This window comes from Lagenorhynchus albirostris, chromosome 2 (genome assembly GCF_949774975.1).
Source record: "Lagenorhynchus albirostris chromosome 2, mLagAlb1.1, whole genome shotgun sequence".
Classification (NCBI taxonomy): Eukaryota; Metazoa; Chordata; class Mammalia; order Artiodactyla; family Delphinidae; genus Lagenorhynchus; species Lagenorhynchus albirostris.
In genome coordinates, this window is record NC_083096.1 from 25,156,035 (window position 1) to 25,176,718 (window position 20,684).

The following is a 20,684-nucleotide window of genomic DNA, read 5'->3' on the forward strand; positions in this document are numbered from 1 at the left end:
GAGGATTCTCCCTATAAGTCCTTTTTATACCAGCTTGTTCAGAAGATAAATTTCTTTCCCCACCATTATACATGTTTTGGTGCATGACGTTTTCTCTGCTCAGTTGCTCCCCTTCTGTCTGCCCACGATTTCTACCTGTCTTAACATTATACACCTCTCAAGGCCCTCTCAAACATCATGTCTTCTATAAAGCGTTTCCTGATTTCTCAAATTAAAAGATCTTTTCTTCCGAGCTCTCTTTTACAGCGGTTATTAGTATTTCTTTGGCACTTATTCCAGCTCTTTTGGTGACTTCTCCACTCAGCTGTGAGCTTCATGAAGACAGGCAGTTGTGTCTTACTGTGTCTCCTTTAGCACCTAGCACTTGGCCTTACAGCCCAGGAGGCATTCAGTAACGCTTCATTGGGTTGACTTTCTGTTAAATCGAGCATACATGGTGTAAAGACCAGCAGTGTTTCTCACTGAGGGCGCTGTTGGCATCCCGGATGGGACAGCTGTTCGCTGTGTACGACTGTTGCATCAGTGAGGAACTCCCGTGTCTAGTCCCTGCTCACTTCATGCTTGTAGCCACCCCAGTACTGAAAATACATCCTGCACACTTAAAACCGGCCCCCTGTGGTAGAGGTAGTGGAGAGGGAGAAAGGACATTTTGAGGTTAATTAAGAGGGACAATTCCTTTTTACTGTGCTAATATTGGCTTTTGTGAAATTGGATAAAGAAGGAAATGTAGAAGTTTTGTATTATAGCATCAATTTTGCATTTTGGCTTTATTGCTCATTAGGGCGCCCCCAGTTTTAAAATGTGCTATTTGGGATGGAAGTACCAGAACGTAGGCTGCACGAGAGAAGAGTGGATAGCGCCTGGAATATAGAAACTCCTCAGTCTGTATTTGTTGAGTGAACGAATGAGGTTTGCTGGACACAAAACCAGAGGTGGAATAGAACCTTAGACCCATTTTGAAGCTACCACCAATCCTCAGGTGTGTCCCATGGGCCCCGGAAAGAAAGTAACACGAAAGCCAACGCATTGCCAGTTTGAGATGAGAACATTTCACACCTCAGACAAGGAGACCTGGAAAATTACACAGGGTTCCACCATAACAGAAATTTCTTACCTTTGTTTCTCCCCACATAAAGTCATCCTTTGGACTTTTTGGACCACTTCCCCTCATACCAGCACCACTTATAACACTTCGCTGTTTAAGGATTTTCACTGTGATGTTGAGTTCTGGGACTGTTTTGTGTCTAGCAGGGGGTAAGGGCTGTTTTTTGTTCTGTTTGTTTGTTTGTGGGGGGTTTTGTCCCTCATTCAGTACCTCCTACCAAGAGATGTGTGTATTATAGTTTAAGTCGTGGCTCACACGCTGGGTTGCTGATGGCTGCCTCTTCTGGGTTTTGTTAAGCTACGAAACACATGTTATCAGCTGACAGTCTTCAGGAACGTGGATCATGGAAGAAAGCTGGACAGTCCAGGCTTCCTGGTTTTGCCTGGTTAGAAGAGCTTGTAGCTGTTACAAATAATGCCACTGGAGGCCGGTGTTTTCTGGAGCCGCAGCAATTGAGAGAAATGTGATTTGCACAGATTGAGCACATATCAGTATCCCCAAGTAGCGGTTTTCATCTAAAGTGTTTTGGGATCGTAATGGTCTTTGTCTTCTCCCAGCCATCTCTATTTGCTAAGTCATTTAACAAATTCACTGCACGCTTACTGGTATCCTGTACTGGGGTGGGCGTTGGGAATACAAAGATGAGTAAGACCTTACCTTGCCTTCAGGAATTCAAGGTGTAATTGAGGAAACTGACACAGAACAGAACACAATAATAGAATATGAAAACTAAAATAGTGTAAATGGGCACAGGGCTTTCTAGAGGTTCAGAGCAGGGACACTCGAGTGGTGGTAAGGATCAGGGGTGATGGGAGAGGATAAGGAAGGCTTCCAGAGAAGCGACTCCTAGACTTTTAAAGGATCCAGCGAGTTAAAGTTGGCTAAGACAGGGGCAGGCATTCTAGACAAAGACACAGGGGCGTCTTCCCTGGTGGCGCAGTGGTTGAGAGTCCTCCTGCCGATGCAGGGGACACGGGTTCATGCCCCGGTCCGGGAGGATCCCACGCCGTGGAGCGGCTGGGCCCGTGAGCCATGGCCGCTGAGCCTGCGCATCCGGAGCCTGTGCTCCACAGCGGGAGAGGCCACAACAGCGAGAGGCCCACATACCGAAAAAAAAAGACACAGGAGCCAGGGACAGAATGGTGAATTCAAGGAACAGGAAGCTGTTCACATCAATAGACTGACAAATTCAGTTGTGACCAGCGGATGAGGGAATATGCAGAGACCAGACCAAGCAACCCACGGGGGCCCTATTGAGGATCTCAGTTCACCTGAAGGGTCTGTAACAGTGCCTGGTATATAGGAGGCACTCATTAAATATTTGTTGGAAGGGAGGGGGACAGGAAATGGGTCATCACTGAAGAGTTTAAGCAGAGTAACGGCACGATGAGTTTTTCCGTGTGTAGGCAAGATTGGGAGAATGATGCATAATCCAGGCAGGAGGTGACAGTGGCAGCCTGAATACGGGAGATTCAGGTGGTGGCTTGTGATGGGGGATCTGAAGAATATATCTATAAGCTAGAATTAGCAGAATTTGGAAATTGACTGGCTCTGAGGATGTGACAAAGAGAAGAGACATGAATAACACTCAGGTTTGACTTTAAAGACAGGGAGGATTTTTCGAAGTCTATTTTCAATTGAGGGCCAGTATTAGAAAAATTTATAACTGTGACAATGTAATTCGAGAAACGAAGACCAAGTCTAATTTTAACTTGATCTTATTATCCACTCCAAAGTACATAATGAGAAGATGGGCTTCAGGGAAAAGGGGTTCACTTTGCCTTGAAATTTTCAAGTAAGCAACAAATTCAATATCCAGCAAATACCTTTCATGATATTACTCTAATGTTGGAATTGATTTACTGCATTTTCCATAAGAGCTGCACTAAAACGGCAAAGCCACGGTCAGTAGCATTAATATTTTAATGCAGTTTTGTTCTTTGCCATTAAAACATCCACTGATCAATGGCAAAGTTTCATATATATGTTCCCACTAAATGAGCCCTACATTTAGTGAGCAGATTCTCCATTAAAACTAGTGAGTCAACGAGTCTTTAATAAAGGTTTTTATCTTTGGTTGATAAAATGATTTAGCTGTCATTACTAGTTAGTAATCCGGCTTTTTTTTTTTTTCCAAAAAAATATGAATAAAAACGTTTTTGCCGTTGAGACCTTCAGCTCTGATACAGTGTATTTTTGCAGACTTCAATGGCGTGAAAGAGGCATGGGAGGAACTGGACATTCTTCATTGGAGGAGGCGTATTTGAGCCAAGCCTGAAGGAGGAGGGAATTCTGAATAAGCTGAGAGTGGAGGAAAGGGCGTTGGCTGGTAAAGGTCAACACCATACACGTTGCATGGCGTGCCTCGTTTCAGCGGGTAGCGTTGTACATAATGGTGACAGATGGTAGGGTGTAGGGAGAGATGCAGAGTCTAGAAAGGCAGACAGAAAATCTTCTGGGGAAGCCTTGTGTATCCTCATCCTATAGGCAGGGAGAAACCATCAGAACTCTTTGCATAGAGAAATGACATGATCAAATATGAGCTTTAGGAAGATCTCTCTTAAAGCAGCCTAGAAGATGCAATGTAGACTGATGGCAGCAGGGGGGCCAGTTAGAAAGCCATTGCACAGTCCAGGTCATGGTTCCAGGCAGTTACAGAACACTGAGGGAGCCGTAGGAGTCTCTTTTTGGGGTTAAATGAAATAACTAGTCTCCTGTTGCCCATTCACTGCCTGGCATGATCACTCATGAGTTTTGGCCCTTGTAATAAACTCCTAGGTTTGTCAAGCATATTCCTCTGGTGTGACAGGCCCTGGATTTGTTGGCTTCACACTGGGCCCATTGTAATCACCCGGTAGGTACTACCGATTAATCTGACCCGATAGCTGGGGCTGACGACTGAGAGCCATTGGACTGGATTGAGAATTAGGGTCCTGGAGTTAACCCAAAAGGGAACACAGAGATCAGTGCATTTCACCATCTCACCTCATATAAGGAAACTGGGCCTCTGAGAGCCTGATAATTCAAGATGAATGTGTATGCTGCCCCAGACTTCCTAACAGGCTGTTTCAAAAAGTGTGCTTAGAAATCGGTTATTTGGAATTTAAGAGGAACTTGCCTGATACGGTGGCCCTTTGTACCTCAGAGGCAGCTCTGGCTTCAGATCATGAGGCAAAAGAAAGATTTAGGGAAATAAAAAGTGGCTGTGGTCTCAGCGGCAGGAACCCAGTTGTCACAGACTATTGCTTAGGGTGGGCTTGAGACAAAAATAAATAAATAAATGTATTGTACAAATAAATAAATAAAAGCCTCACAAGTCAGGGAACTGTCTCCTAAGTTCCAAGATTCCAAATCTGGTTGACCCTAAATTCCATGCAGCAGCTCTAGGATTGATTAGGATTTAAGAGCAATCTGGCCACATAATCTGCCACCCATTTGATTGCCAGGATAAATTTGGCTTCTCTGATTGCCAGTGGTTACAAAATTTATTACCAAAACTTAGTAATATCAAACATATAACAGCTCTTGATATTTTACTGTTTGGTGAATAAAAGATAAGGTGCAAAAGCATATAGAGTTAATGAGCCCAATTCTTTAAAATAAATATATGATACACGTGTGCTCACCACATCACAAAGACTGGAAGGTAATGCATTAACAATTTTACATGTGATTATTTGGGTGGAGAGACCATAAGCTGTATCTTCTCTCTTACTTACACTTTTTGGTGTGCAATAAAAACGTGTTTTACTTTAATGATTCACAATAATAGCCATTGGTTAAAGAAAATGATCGCAGCAGCCGTGTGACCCCTCCCTCTCTGGCTTCCGCAGCTCACCATCTGCTACCTGGATATGCTGATGACCAGCGAGGAGCGCCGGAAGCAGCTGAGGGACCAATACTGCTTTGACTGTGACTGTCTGAGATGTCAAACCCAGGACAAGGTATGTTGTGTGGAACCAGCTTGGAACACCTCCTGGGCAATGTCTGCGTGGTTTTTCAGAGAACTCTGCTTTTATTTCATTAATCCAGAAGTAAATGACCCTCAGTGCATAGCAGGAAACAAAGGTAAATAAAATATGCATATGTTTTATTTCCTGGAACTCTTATCACCCACCAGGCAGTAAGAGGTTTAATCTCAGGTAAGGATCCATGGAGTTTAGAGTCTAGAGGGAATGTAGGTGTAAAGCATGTAATTAAAAGGACACTGAATGGGCTTCCCTGGTGGCGCAGTGGTTGAGAATCCGCCTGCCGATGCAGGGGACGCGGGTTCGTGCCCCGGTCCGGGAGGATCCCACATGCCGCGGAGCGACTGGGCCCGTGAGCCATGGCCGCTAAGCCTGCGCGTCCGGCCTGTGCTCCGCAACGGGAGAGGCCACAGCAGTGAGAGGCCTGTATACCGCAAAAAAAAAAAAAGGACACTGAAGGCCAGAGTGCTATTAGAGCCTGCAGCAAGAGGGTTAATTATGTTATGATTGGTAACAGCTATTGCTCAGTAGTGAACATCTCAAGTTTTGTCTAGTTTTTTATTTCTTTCAAATTTCTTCTGTAAGCCTTTCTGCTGCACTACTTTATCAGATGGTGACCACTTATCTAGCAGCTTTTACTCTCTGAGAAATGAAGAAGATCCAAAATAAATGCCATAAAGATAAAGAATAAACTTTTCTCCTATGAATCTTATACTTTCCTCACATTGAACCTATTTACTCTTAGTTTGCAAACAATCAGGTTATCTAATGAAATCTTAACTTTTGTAGAGTGTTTTACGTTTGTTGGAATTCTTTTGTAATCATGATCTCGTTTGAACTTAATACTCATAAATTAAGAAACAGAACTCAGAAGGTTCAGAAATGTGCCTCTGGGAGGGGATGAAGGAAAAGTGGTAGCACCAAGTCTCAAACACATGTCTTTTGATAAAACTAATGCTCCCTCCCCTGTACCACAACTACCTGTGACTTCTGACACTGACATCGATGGAGAGAGGTAGTTGCTTTCACTGCATGCGAAAGGACCCTGAGCTCATTCCAAAGATGCAGGAGTTAGTGATCATGATTAGTTTTTCATTAAAAAGAGCTTTTAGAAAGAAGTGAACTGAACGGGAAAAGTTGGACCCATTGCTAATAGCTCCCCAAGATTCAGTCCACTTTAGTGTTCCCATTTTGCAGTTCACAAACATTCCAGGCATCATAGGGGATCCCCTGGGATTCCTCCTCAGATTACAACCTGGAATGGCAGGGAGCAAGCTAACTTCCCACCAGCATCCTTGGTTGGGAATGGGAAGGTTTTTGGATTTAGTGCCTCTTACATGCCATCATATGGCAGACCCTCAATTTTTTTTTCTTTGAGTAAGTGATTGTTTTATTAAAGCTGGGGTCATGTTCACTTTTGGCTTATTGTTACAGTTGAAATCTGGGCTAAAATAGTATATTAGGAAAGAGTTTGGCTACAAATAACAGATAACCTGACTAAAACTGGCTTTAGTAGGTGTGATGTGTTTTTCTCAAGAATTCTAGAGAAGCAGTCCAACATGGGAGCAGCTACTCATGGGTCTCATCACAGACCCAGAATCCTCCTGTGTTCCTCCTTAGCTAGCCCTAGCATATGCTTTTGTCTTCATGGTGCCAGGATGACTGCTGCCCACAAGCCCTAGTCAGTGCATCCAAGCTCTAGACCAAAAAAAAAAAAAAGAAAAAGAAAAGAAGGGGTAATAAAATGCAAAGAACAAAGGGAAATCCTCCTAGGGATTTCCACTTATATCTTATGGGTCAGAGCTCTGTCACATCCTACTGTAGGTGTAAAAGAGGCAAGGAAACAGAATTTTAGCTTTTCACTAGAAGAAGACAAGGGAGAAGAAAGCTGTGGATAGCTTTTTGGTAGCTGATCTACAGTGTCTATCATATCCGTTAAGACCGTTTTCTTTATTCCTTTGAGTTCAAAGTTTATTTGAGATAGGATTGTCCAGAGAAAGAGAACCAACAGGGTGTGTGTGTGTGTGTGTGTGTGTGTGTGTGTAGAGAGATTGATTGATTGATTGATTGATTGTAAGGATTTAGCTCATGTGATTGTGGGGACTGAGAAGTCCCCAAATCTGCAGTTGGCAGGCAGGAGACCCAGGATTGCTGATGGTGTAAGTTCCAGTCTGAAAGCTGGCAGGCTGGAGACCCAAGAAAGCCAGCGTTTTGGTTTGAGTCCAAAGACAGGAAGAAACTGTTGTCCCACCTAGTCAGGGAGGAGGAGTTCTCTCTTACTAGTGGTAGGGTCAGCCCTTCTGTTCTTTTCAGGGCTTCAACTGATTGGGTGTGGCCCACCCACATTGGAGAGAGCAATCTGCTTTATTCAGTCAATTTATCCAAATGTTGATCTCATCCAAAAACACTCTCACAGATACACCCAGAATAACGTCTGACCAAATGTCTGGGCACCCTGCAGCCCAGTCAAGTTGACACATACCGTTAGTCATCACAAATATTGTGTTAGAGGTAGGCCAAGCTATATAATCAAAAAAGTACTTGAGGGTGGGAGGAGTGGCAGCATCCCGCTTTGGGAAGGTGTGTGCAGTAGCCCACAGGCACCTGGTGCACACCTGACCAACCATGATGATGCCCAAGAGGAAGGTCAACTCCACAGAGGGGGTGGTGAATGTGGAGCCCAAGAGGAGATCAGCAAGGTTGTCAGCTAAGCCTGCTCCTGAAAAAGTGGGAATGAAGCCAAAAAAGACAGCAGGAAAGGATATACCTTCAGACAAAAAAGTGCACACAAAAGAGAAAAAGGGGAGCAAAGAGAAAACAGGCCGAAGTGGCTAAGCAAGAAACTAAAGAAGATTAACCTGGAGAAAATAGAGAAACTAAAAATCAGGCGAGTCTAACCTCTGATGAAGCAGGAGAAAAAAAGCCAAGTCTGATTAATATCATCTACTATGTCTTATCAGTGGCCTCTGTCTCCCTTCTTGCATGATCCAGAGGAATATTTTTATCAACTATTTTGTGAATGCAAGTTTTTTTAGAGGCTCTAGAAACATTTTTAAGGAGGGAGTCCCACATCCTCACATTTTTTAAGTGTAAAGGGTTTTTTTTTAAAGAGGTGAAATCATTTGCTCATTGTTTATTTTTTAGTACGACCAGAAAATAATGGGATATTGAATAAGGAGGCTTTGATTGTCTTGGGTGTCAGCTTAACATTCCATAGATGGGGATTAGTTATTATATCTTATAATACAAAGCATACCAAATGGCAATTTGGAGTCACGTTGTACATTTACTATGTCTTGGACATTTTAAATTACTTCCATTCCCATGTTGTTTTTGGTAGAATTGTTTCCTAAAGAAAACTACCCCTTGACCTTGGCTGTCCCTTTCAGAACTGTGTGCGTTCCATAACATCTTTGGTCTTGGTAGTGCAGTTTTCCTGATAACTTTGGTAATGTATTGCAAAAGATTGAAAATGTGAGTATGTAATGTATACGATATTAAATTGTGAATTAGTGGTATTTATGATGTAACAGCTTAACAGTATTGGAAGATATTGGTACTTGATATCCTATTAAGGGAAATTTGCCTTCAAATTTTAAACTGGAAAGTCACTGGAATAACTGTTTAGAAAAGTATCACAACTACATGATTTTTCAGATTTTAAGAATTATGTACAAATTGAAATGTCTGTGTACCGATCCTCAAAACCACCAATAAAATCTCAATTATGAAAAAAAAAAGTGCTCAGTTACTCTGCTGGATTCCAGTCCATTCTGTATCTAACAGACTGAGTGATCTTGGGCAGGTCATTCAGCCTCTCTGATTTGCTCCATCATCTGTAAAACAAGGGAATTAGACAAGATGGTCTTAAGGCCCCTTCCAGCTCTATTATCCCATATTTCTGTGAAATGTTTCCTGGTGGAAATGAGTAGGATATCTATTTAGATGAAAATATAAACTTGATTTCAGTTAGTTCATCAGTTATATTTTTGAGTTTCTATTTATCTGAGAATTTTGTTCTATTCAGTGATATAAACATCCCTTCTGAAATCTCTATACTGTTGCTTTGATTTGCAAAAATACTACAGAGGTTAAATTCAACTTAGCCCATCCCCCAAAGAGCATAAATTAAAAATTAGTTCAAAAATTAAATTTACTTCAGTTCCTAGATTTAAAGTTTTCAAGCTTATTTTTCCGTTTTTCTTGGAACCTAGAAAATTCCTCTCAACAGGTTTCTGCATCAAGCAATATTTATTACGTGCCACATCTGTATGTTAGGGGACTTGCGTGGTATCATGTTTCAGGAAGGCAAGAGGCCTTTTAATAACAGGTGTAATTTGCATTTATGGAGTTAGTTGTCATTTGTAATCAGCAACAACTTAATTTCTGGAAGAAATAAAACTTACCTTCTAGAGGAGGTTTTGGGATGATTTGGCTTGTGCGGGTCAGAATCCAAGGCAATAGAAGCAGAACAGACCAAATAGAATTGATTGTTTCCATAAGTTTGTGGATGGTACATAGTGTGCTTCCTTGAATGTCACATGCTTTATTGCAAAAAGAAGGTTGTATTTACTTTCTTTCCTAAGCCTGTCACATATGATCCTTCTTTTAAAACGCGATGTCAGTCAATTTACTCACAGCCCTCTTGCCTCATTCCTAGTTTATTGAAATAGCCCCTAATTGGTCACCTGGCACTCAATTTCTTTCCTTTCATCTCTTTTGCACACTGTTTTTGAGTAAGTTTTCTGAAATAGCACTATTTCCATGCCGTTGTTTGCTCAGAATTTTTTAAATATTCAGCATTATCCCTAGTCTTCAGGATAAACTTCAGACTCTTAGCTTGGCGTTCAGTGTCCTGCAAGTCATGACCCCAAGATCCAGCCTGTATTTGTTTCTTTTTTTCTCTTTTCCTTTTTCCTCTCTTTTGCAACTCGTTTCACCTAAATTGTTTTATCTAATTATACAATTTCCCCATCCAAAAGATTCTGAAGTGGCTTACAGGCACCCATGCACACATATACACATATATGTATCAATGTATACCTGTATATGCAATACAACAACAATAAATTTTATATTGACTTGTGAAATAAGAGTGGCAAAAAATAAGATAAAAGCAGGTTAGAACCCAGAATGCACGCCATATGATCCTATACGGTGACAAGAAATAAATCACAAATTTGCTTTAAATTTCTCAGCAGCCAAAGCTAAAGACTAATTTCGAAATGCACAGTAGCTGGAAGACAGGACACATACGTGCTCCTCAGCTGAAGCAGTTTCTCCTGGAACTGAGGCCTGAGGCACTCACCAAGGGTCCCACTGAGACTGAATGAGCAATATCCTTATCAGAATCCGCAATGACTTGAAGAGCTGATTTTTATAATATTCTTCTGTGTGGTTGATTGACATAGTTTCACATTATAACTTAATAAAAGAAGTAAGGAAGGTGAAAATTTATGTAATCTATGTTCTCATCTCTCTGATGGTTTACTTCATTCCAAGAATAAAACTGAGACTATATAGAAGAAAGCAAGAACTGCATGTCCTTTAGGTAATCCTTCCTTATTTCTTGTAGTCTTTTAATTTTTTAAAAAAAATTTTATTAGGGGCTTCCTTGGTGGCGCAGTTGTTGGGAGTCCGCCTGCCGATGCAGGGGACGTGGGTTCGTGCCCCAGTCTGGGAGGATCCCACGTGCCGCGGAGCATCTGGGCCCGTGAGCCATGGCCGCTGAGCCTGCGCGTCCGGAGCCTGTGCTCCGCAGCGGGAGAGGCCACAGCGGTGAGAGGCCCACGTATCGAAAAAAAAAAAAAAAATGTATTAAAGCTATACATGTATACACTTTGAGAAGTCAAAGTATAGACCCAAGTTGAAAACTTTGGTATATTCTCTCCTGCTGCTGCCTGAGTCCTGCCCCCCAGAGGGTGCCCCCTCTCAGCTTCTGGTATTTTTTTTTTTTTAACTTCTTTATTGGAGTATAATTGCTTTACAATGGTATGTTAGCTTCAGCTTCACAACAAAATGAATCAGTTATATACATACATATATTCCCATATCTCTTCCCGCTTGCGTCTCCCTCCCTCCCACCCTCCCTATCCACCCCTCCAGGCGGTCACAAAGCACCGAGCTGATCTCCCTGTGCTATGCGGCTGCTTCCCAGTAGCTATCTACCTTACGTTTGGTAGTGTATATATGTCCATGCCTCTTTATCGCTTTGTCACCGTTTACCCTTCCCCCTCCCCATAACCTCAAGTCCATTCTCTAGTAAGTCTGTGTCTTTATTCCTGTTTCACCCCTAGGTTTTTCATGACATTTTTTTTTTAATTCCATATATATGTGTTAGCATACGGTATTTGTCTCTCTCTTTCTGACTTACTTCACTCTGTATGACAGACTCTAGGTCTATCCACCTCATTACAAATAGCTCAATTTCGTCTCTTTTTATGGCTGAGTAATATTCCATTGTATATATGTGCCACATCTTCTTTATCCATTCATCCGATGATGGACACTTAGGTTGTTTCCATCTCCGGGCTATTGTAAATAGAGCTGCAATGAACATTTTGGTACATGACCCTTTTTGAATTATGGTTTTCTCAGGGTATATGCCCAGTAGTGGGATTGCTGGGTCATATGGTAGTTCTATTTGTAGCTTTTTAAGGAACCTCCATACTGTTCTCCACAGTGGCTGTATCAATTTACATTCCCACCAACAGTGTAAGAGGGTTCCCTTTTCTCCACACCCTCTCCAGCATTTATTGTTTCTAGATTTTTTGATGATGGCCATTCTGACTGGTGTGAGATGATATCTCATTGTAGTTTTGATTTGCATTTCTCTCATGATTAGTGATGTTGAGCATTCTTTCATGTGTTTGTTGGCACTCTGTATATCTTCTTTGGAGAAATGTCTATTTAGGTCTTCTGCCCATTTTTGGATTGGGTTGTTTGTTTTTTTGTTATTAAGCTGCATGAGCTGCTTATAAATTTTGGAGATCAATCCTTTGTCAGTTGCTTCATTTGCAAATATTTTCTCCCATTCTGAGGGTTGTCTTTTGGTCTTCTTTATGGTTTCCTTTGCTGCGCAAAAGCTTGTAAGTTTCAGTAGGTCCCATTTGTTTACTCTTGTTTTTATTTCCATTTCTCTAGGAGGTGGGTCAAAAAGGACCTTGCTGTGATTTATGTCATAGAGTGTTCTGCCTATGTTTTCCTCTAAGAGTTTGATAGTTTCTGGCCTTACATTTAGGTCTTTAATCCATTTTGAGCTTATTTTTGTGTATGGTGTTAGGGAGTGATCTAATTTCATACCTTTACATGTAGCTGTCCAGTTTTCCCAGCACCACTTATTGAATAGGCTGTCCTTTCTCCACTGTACATTTCTGCCTCCTTTGTCAAAGATAAGGTGACCATATGTGCGTGGGTTTATCTCTGGGCTTTCTATCCTGTTCCATTGATCTATCTTTCTGTTTTTGTGCCAGTACCATACCGTCTTGATAACTGTAGCTTTGTAGTATAGTCTGAAGTCTGGGAGCCTGATTCCTCCAGTTCCTTCTTTCGTTCTCAAAATTGCTTTGGCTATTCGGGGTCTTTTGTGTTTCCATACAAATTGCAAAATTTTTTGTTCTAGTTCTGTGAAAAATGCCAGTGGTAGTTTGATAGGGATTGCATTGAATCTATAGATTGCTTTCGGTAGTAGAGTCATTTTCACAATGTTGATTCTTCCAATCCAAGAACATGGTATATCTCTCCATCTATTTGTATCGTCTTTAATTTCTTTCATCAGTGTCTTATAATTTTCTGCATACAGATCTTTTGTCTCCTTAGGTAGGTTTATTCCTAGATATTTTATTCTTTTTGTTGCAATGGTAAATGGGAGTGTTTTCTTGATTTCACTTTCAGATTTTTCATCATTAGTATATAGGAATGCCAGAGATTTCTGTGCATTAATTTTGTATCCTGCCACTTTACCAAATTCATTGATTAGCTCTAGTAGTTTTCTGGTAGCATCTTTAGGGTTCTCTATGTATAGGATCATGTCATCTGCAAACAGTGACAGCTTTACTTCTTCTTTTCCGATTTGGATTCCTTTTATTTCCTTTTCTTCTCTGATTGCTGTGGCTAAAACTTCCAAAACTATGTTGAATAAGAGTGGTGAGAGTGGGCAACCTTGTCTTGTTCCTGATCTTAGTGGAAATGCTTTCAGTTTTTCACCATTGAGGATGATGTTTGCTGTGGGCTTGTCATATATGGCCTTTATTATGTTGAGGAAAGTTCCCTCTATGCCTACTTTCTGCAGGGTTTTTATCATAAATGGGTGTTGAATTTTGTCAAAAGCTTTCTCTGCATCTATTGAGATGATCATATGGTTTTTCTCCTTCAGTTTGTTAGTATGGTGTATCACATTGATAGATTTGCATATATTGAAGAATCCTTGCATTCCTGGAATAAACCCCACTTGATCATGGTGTATGATCCTTTTAATGTGCTGTTGGATTCTGTTTGCTAGTATTTTGTTGAGGATTTTTGCATCTATGTTCATCAGTGATATTGGCCTGTAGTTTTCTTTCTTTGTGACATCCTTGTCTGGTTTTGGTATCAAGGTGATGGTGGCCTCGTAGAAGGAGTTTGGGAGTGTTCCTCCCTCTGCTATATTTTGGAAGAGTTTGAGAAGGATAGGTGTTAGCTCTTCTCTAAATGTTTGACAGAATTCGCCTCTGAAGCCATCTGGTCCTGGGCTTTTCTTTGTTGGAAGATTTTTAATCACAGTTTCAATTTCAGTGCTTGTGATTGGTCTGTTCATATTTTCTATTTCTTCCTGATTCAGTCTTGGCAGGTTGTGCATTTCCAAGAATTTGTCCATTTCTTCCAGATTGTCCATTTTATTGGCATAGAGTTGCTTGTAGTAATCTCTCATGATCTCTTTTATTTCTGCAGTGTCAGTTGTTACCTCTCCTTTTTCATTTCTAATTCTATTGATTTGAGTCTTCTCCCTTTTTTTCTTGATGAGTCTGGCTAGTGGTTTATCTATTTTGTTTATCTTCTCAAAGAACCAGCTTTTAGTTTTATTGATCTTTGCTATTGTTTCATTTCTTTTTCATTTATTTCTGATCTGATTTTTATGATTTCTTTCCTTCTGCTAGCTTTGGGGTTTTTTTGTTCTTCTTTCTCTAATTGCTTGAGGTGCAAGGTTAGGTTGTTTATTCGAGATGTTTCCTGCTTCTTAAGGTGGGCTTGTATTGCTATAAACTTCCCCCTTAGAACTGCTTTTGCTGCATCCCACAGGTTTTGGGTCGTTGTGTCTCCATTGTCGTTTGTTTCTAGGTATTTTTTGATTTCCTCTTTGATTTCTTCAGTGGTCACTTCATTATTAAGTAGTGTATTGTTTAGCCTCCATGTGTTTGTATTTTTTACAGATCTTTTCCTGTAATTGATATCTAGTCTCATGGCGTTGTGGTCAGAAAAGATACTTGATACAATTTCAATTTTCTTAAATTTACCAAGGCTTGATTTGTGACCCAAGATATGATCTATCCTGGAGAATGTTCCATGAGCACTTGAGAAAAATGTGTATTCTGTTGTTTTTGGATGGAATGTCCTATAAATATCAATTAACTCCATCTCGTTTAATGTATCATTTAAAGCTTGTGTTTCCTTATTTATTTTCATTTTGGATGATCTGTCCATTGGTGAAAGTGGGGTGTTAAAGTCCCCTACTATGAATGTGTTACTGTCGATTTCCCCTTTTATGGTTGTCAGTATTTGCCTTATATATTGAGGTGCACCTAAGTTGGGTGCATAAATATTTACAATTGTTATATCTTCCTCTTGGATCGATCCCTTGATCATTATGTAGTGTCCTTCTTTGTCTCTTCTAATAGTCTTTGTTTTAAAGTCTATTTTGTCTGATATGAGAATTGCTACTCCAGCTTTCTTTTGGTTTCCATTTGCATGAAATACCTTTTTCCATCCCCTTACTTTCAGTCTGTATGTGTCTCTAGGTCTGAAGTGGGTCTCTTGTAGACAGCAAATATATGGGTCTTGTTTTTGTATCCATTCAGCCAATCTGTGTCTTTTGGTGGGAGCATTTAGTCCATTTACATTTAAGGTAATTATCGATATGTGTGTTCCTATTCCCATTTTCTTAATTGTTTTGGGTTCATTATTGTAGGTCCTTTCCTTCTTTTGTGTTTCTTGCCTAGAGAAGTTCCTTTAGCAGTTGTTGTAGAGCTGGTTTGGTGGTGCTGAACTCTCTCAGCTTTTGCTTGTCTGTAAAGGTTTTAATTTCTCCATCAAATCTGAATGAGATCCTTGCTGGGTAAAGTAATCTTGGTTGCAGGTTTTTCTCCTTCAACACTTTCAATATGTCCTGCCACTCCCTTCTGGCTTGCAGAGTTTCTGCTGAAAGATCAGCTGTCAACCTTATGGGGATTCCCTTGTGTGTTATTTGTTGTTTTTCCCTTGATGCTTTTAATATGTTTTCTTTGTATTTAATTTTTGACAGTTTGATTAATATGTGTCTTGGCGTATTTCTCCTTGGATTTATCCTGTATGGGACTCTCTGTGCTTCCTGGACTTGATTAACTATTTCTTTTCCCATATTAGGGAAGTTTTCAACTATAATCTCTTCAAATATTTTCTCAGTCCCTTTCTTTTTCTCTTCTTCTTCTGGAACCCCTATAATTCGAATGTTGGTGCGTTTAATGTTGTCCCAGAGGTCTCTGAGACTGTCCTCAGTTCTTTTCATTCTTTTTTCTTTTTTCTGCTCTGCAGTAGTTATTTCCACTATTTTATCTTCCAGGTCACTTATCCGTTCTTCTGCCTCAGTTATTCTGCTATTGATCCCATCTAGAGTACTTTTAATTTCATTTATTGTGTTGTTCATCGTTGCTTGTTTCATCTTTAGTTCTTCTAGGTCCTTGTTAACTGATTCTTGCAATTTGTCCATTCTATTGTCCATTCTATCTCCAAGATTTCAGATCAACCTTACTATCATTATTCTGAATTCTTTTTCAGGTAGACTGCCTATTTCCTCTTCATTTGTTAGGTCTGGTGGGTTTTTATCTTGCTCCTTCATCTGCTGTGTGTTTTTCTGTCTTTTCATTTTGCTTATCTTACTGTGTTTGGGGTCTCCTTTTTTGCAGGCTGAAGGTTCGTAGTTCCTGTTGTTTTTTGTGTCTGTCCCCAGTGGCTAAGGTTGGTTCAGTGGGTTGTGTAGGCTTCCTGGTGGAGGGTACTAGTGCCTGTGTTCTGGTGGATGAGGCTGGATCTTGTCTTTCTGGTGGGCAGGTCCACGTCTGGTGGTGTGTTTTGGGGTGTCTGTAGACTTACTATGATTTTGGGCAGCCTCTCTGCTAATGGGTGGGGTTGTGTTCCTGTCTTGCTAGTTGTTTGGCATAGGGTGTCAAGCACTGTAGCTTGCTGGTCGTTGAGTGAAGCTGGGTGCTGGCGTTGAGATGGAGATCTCTCGGAGATTTTTGCTGTTTGATATTATGTGCAGCTGGGAGGCCTCTTGTGGACCAGTGTCCTGAAGTTGGCTCTCCCACCTCAGAGGCACAGCACTGACTCCTGGCTGCAGCACCAAGAGCCTTTCATCCACAGGGCTCCTTAATTTGGGATGATTCGTTTTCTATTCAGGTATTCCACAGATGCAGGGTATATCAAGTTGATTGTGGAGCTTTAATCCGCTGCTTCTGAGGCTGCTGGGAGAGATTTCCCTTTCTCTTCTTTGTTCTGACAGTTCCCAGGGGCTCAGCTTTGGATTTGGCCCCGCCTGTGCGTGTAGGTCGCTGGAGGGCGTCTGTTCTTTGCTCAGACAGGACGGGGTTAAAGGAGCCGCTCATTCGGAGGCTCTGGCTCACCCAGGCCCGGGGGGGTAGGGAGGGTCACGGAGTGCGGGGCGGGCCTGCAGCGGCAGAGGCCGGCATGACGCTGCAGCCTGAGGGCGCTGTGCGCTCTCCCGGGGGAGCCGCCCCTGGATCCCGGGACCCTGGCAGTGGCGGGCTGCACAGGCTCCCCGGAAGGGCGCGTGGCTAGTGACCTGTGCTCGCACACAGGCCTCCTGGCGGCGGCAGCAGCGGCCTCAGCGTCCCATGTCCGTCTCTGGGCTCCGCAATCTTAGCCGCGGCTCGCGCCCGTCCCTGGAGCCCTCTCAAGCAGCGCTCTTAATCCCCTCTCCTCGTGCACCAGGAAACAAAGAGGGACGTAAAAGTCTCTTGCCTCTTCCGCAGGTCCAGACCCCTCCCCGGACTCTCTCCCGGCCAGCCGCGGCGCACCAACGCCCTGCAGGCTGTGTTCACGCCGCCAACCTCAGTCCTCTCCCGGCGCTCCGACAAAAGCCGGAGCCTCAGCTCCCAGTCCCGCCCGCCCCGGCGGGCGAGCAGACAAGCCTCTCGGCTGGTGAGTGCCGGTCGGCCCGATCCTCTGCGCTGGAATCTGTCCGCTTTGCCCTCCGCACCCCTGTTGCTGTGTTCTCCTCCGCGGCTCCCAAGCTCCCCCACTCCGCCTCCCGAAGTCTCCACCCGCGAAGGGGCTTCCTAGTGTGTGGACACTTTTCCTCCTTCACAGCTCTCTCCCGCTGGTGCAGGACCCGTCCCTATCCTTTTGTCTCTGTTTAGTTTTTTCTTTTGCCCTAACCAGGTACGTGGGGGGTTCCCTGCCTTTTGGGAGGTCTGAGGTCTTCTGCCAGCGTTCAGTAGGTGCTCCGTAGGAGTTGTTCCACGCGTAGAAGTACTTCTGGTGTATCTGTGGAGAGGAAGGTGATCTCCGCGTCTTACTCTTCCGCCATCTTCCCGGAACTCTTCAGCTTCTGGTATTTATTCCATGTTTCTAAGACTAAAGTTCCCTTAAGTCACATCCTAGGGATTTTTTTTTGCTATTGGGTTGGTTTAATGACTATTTTTTATTTCCAGGATTTCAAATTTGCTTTTTTCCCCCCATATCTTCCAGTTTAGGTTTTATTTCTACCTGTTTCTGTTTCATAATTTCTTATTCACTTCCAATGCATACTCCTCTGTTATTTATCTATTTGAGCATCCTAATCATACTTCAAGTCTTGGTCAGTCAGTGCTATAGTTTATTTTACTGGAGTGAAATTGTGTTCTGATTGTTGATTTTTGTCGGTTATCTTCCTTAGCCTTGCATTTCACTGTGTGTCCTGGAATTTTGTATGGCAGGCCCATTTTTAGTGGAAAGTTTTTTTTTTTATTTTGTTCCTTTTTCTCCTCTCTGTGCATCTGCTCTGTCTGGTAGCTTTGCCCTTGCCTCCCTCAGGCTCCTCAGGCCCCAGTTCAGAATCCAGACTTCATGGCATTTGTAGGTGTTGCACCACCGCAATGTTGAGGCTATTGCAGACCTGGTTACTTAGGCAACAGGCATCTGACTCCTTACCTGGAGAGATCCTATCTGTGCCTTCTAGCCTTTCCAGGTCCAATAGTTTCTATAAATGTTTATCCCAAGGAAACGTGTCATCAACCTATATTGTCAGCCTCTTTTTGTAACCAGGGGAGCCTCACCTCATCGCCTGCCTTTAAGCTTTAAAGCAGACTCTACTCACCTTTCTTCTGTGAACCATTTTTATCTCTTTTAAGCATTGGAACTGAACTCGTGCCTGTGACTGCCAGCTTCTAGACCTGAGGCCCTGGCTTCGGCTTTGCTGAGGGCTCTGCATTTCTGTTGTGTTACTGGTCCAGGGAGAAGTTTATCTTGTTTTTGAATTAGTAAAGCCACTTTTGGTTTTTCTTTTTATATTTTACTCATCATTACTATGGGTTTGGAGTAGAAGAGAGCACCTCCAAGTCTGAACGTACAACATCTTGTTGGAAGCCTGCTGTTCGCTTTTCGTAGCTAAGAATTCAAGTCTTTGGCGGCAGAGGAAAATACGAGGATAAACAATGATCTAATTCTCCTGAGGGCTTCCAAGCATGTGTGCACTTTTACCCAGTACCTGCCTGTCTGTGGAGCAGAGATCTGTGTCTTGTATCCCTGGGCCTTCTTTGGAGGGAGAGTTGAGCAGAATCATTCTGAAAATGTATCCATTTCAAAAACAGTTTAATAGGAGGAAACGCCCTAAGAAGCTTCTCATTCCTTGATGCTACAGTTCTAAGTCCACCCACTCTCATTTTCTTTTGTAGAAATAAAGCAATGTTAATGATTGTCTTTGGTAAATATTGCAGTTTCTTTTCAGAGACTCTCTTTTGTAACATGGAGTCATCTTTCTTGGGTCCCTATGAGGCCCTTCAGTACATCTGTGGGTGACAGAGCCCAGAGTAGCCCCGCATCCCTCAGAGACACGACTAGTACTGGCGAGAGTGGCCTCGGTTCCTGTATGTGCTGCACCTTCCCCAGGCTGTCACTGTTAAACCGGGAAGACTGGGGAAAGGAGGCAGCGTTGAACCAAAGGAAGGAGCAATGATTGTTTGAAGAAGGAGTAAAGGAATGTAGGGTTAAAGCTGTATTCAAAGGAAATGAGAGTTTACTGCCCAAGAAAAAGTTTTTATGGTAACTTGAGTCTATTTGAAATATGAGCAATTACTTAAAGGTCATTAGAAGATTTTTTTCTGCTGCCTTCCCCTATTTTGCTAAATTAATGGTAAGCAGGAATGCCTCGTGGTGCGATGATGAGTCCAGCCAGCTCTGAATTGTTTTATATTTCAAGTTTTAACAATCTAAGCAGAATGTGCTTCCTGTTTCTAAAGTTTTCATCATAACTGAATTACATTATCTTCAGGAAAATTAGGAAGATTTGGCAGGGAATTGAAGGAGAGAGAGAGAGCGTGCGCGCGTGTGTGTGTGTGTGTGTGTGTGTGTGTGTGTGTGGTGAGTTTTTAAGTAGTCAAACCTAACATTACTGTGTGTTACCTATCATGCTTCTCCAAACAACCAGAAGAATGGGTTTCCCAGGAGTGGGTGCAGTGCTGGCTGTCGTTAACGTTAAAGTGAGGAAAGGGGTTTATTGATTTCATAGCCACATAATCCCAGCTGCAGTGTCACTGTGAATGACTGGGCGAGGCTTCTGGGCGTGACACAGTGGACACAGTGGGCTGTAAAGTCAGCTGGGAGATAAACACTGTAGCTACCGTGTTAGCCCTGGGATATGCTGTTCCCCACATCACAGGACACAATGCTTCAACACGCTCTTCTCCCCAAAGAGCAGACAGCTTTGCCCCCCAGGCTGCTTCATGTGACTCTGGTTTGTCCAAAAGCCCACGCCAGGGGTAAGAAGAGGGTCTGTCCGTAATTTGTGGTGACATGAATTCCACTCACAACCTTTCTAGTTGTTGCATAAAAATTCTTTTCTCCTGGCTTTTGGTGTAGAGGAAGCTCTGGCTCGGGGAGCAGATTCAGTGATGGCAGCTACTGTGACATGGAAGTATGTGTTCTTGTGTAACAGGCTCATTACCTTGCTCAGCACATGGCACACGGTGTTCAAGGAGTGCTGTGGAATGAGGTGCGCGTCCTCAGAATGTTATCATCGTGATGCCTGCCAGAGCTTCGGGGGCACTTACTGTGTGCTGGGCATGCGAACGGGGGGATTATGTACCTCGTCTCATTTAATCTCCGTCATTTTATCAGGGGAGTGCTTGCTCTTCTTCCCACTTTGCAAACGAGGTATCTTCAGG

The 20,684-nt window shown here is 42.5% G+C and overlaps 1 protein-coding gene across 3 annotated transcripts in view; it reads left to right on the forward strand.

Moving 5' to 3' along the window:
• Nucleotides 1-20,684, forward strand: part of SMYD3 (SET and MYND domain containing 3) — a 722,658-nt gene that overhangs the window by 561,994 nt on the left and 139,980 nt on the right. For all 3 annotated transcript variants that reach the window (XM_060128412.1, XM_060128421.1, XM_060128431.1), the window contains one exon: nt 4,939-5,049. In XM_060128412.1, coding sequence (XP_059984395.1) covers nt 4,939-5,049 — 111 coding nt within the window. The remainder of the gene's footprint in view (nt 1-4,938; nt 5,050-20,684) is intronic.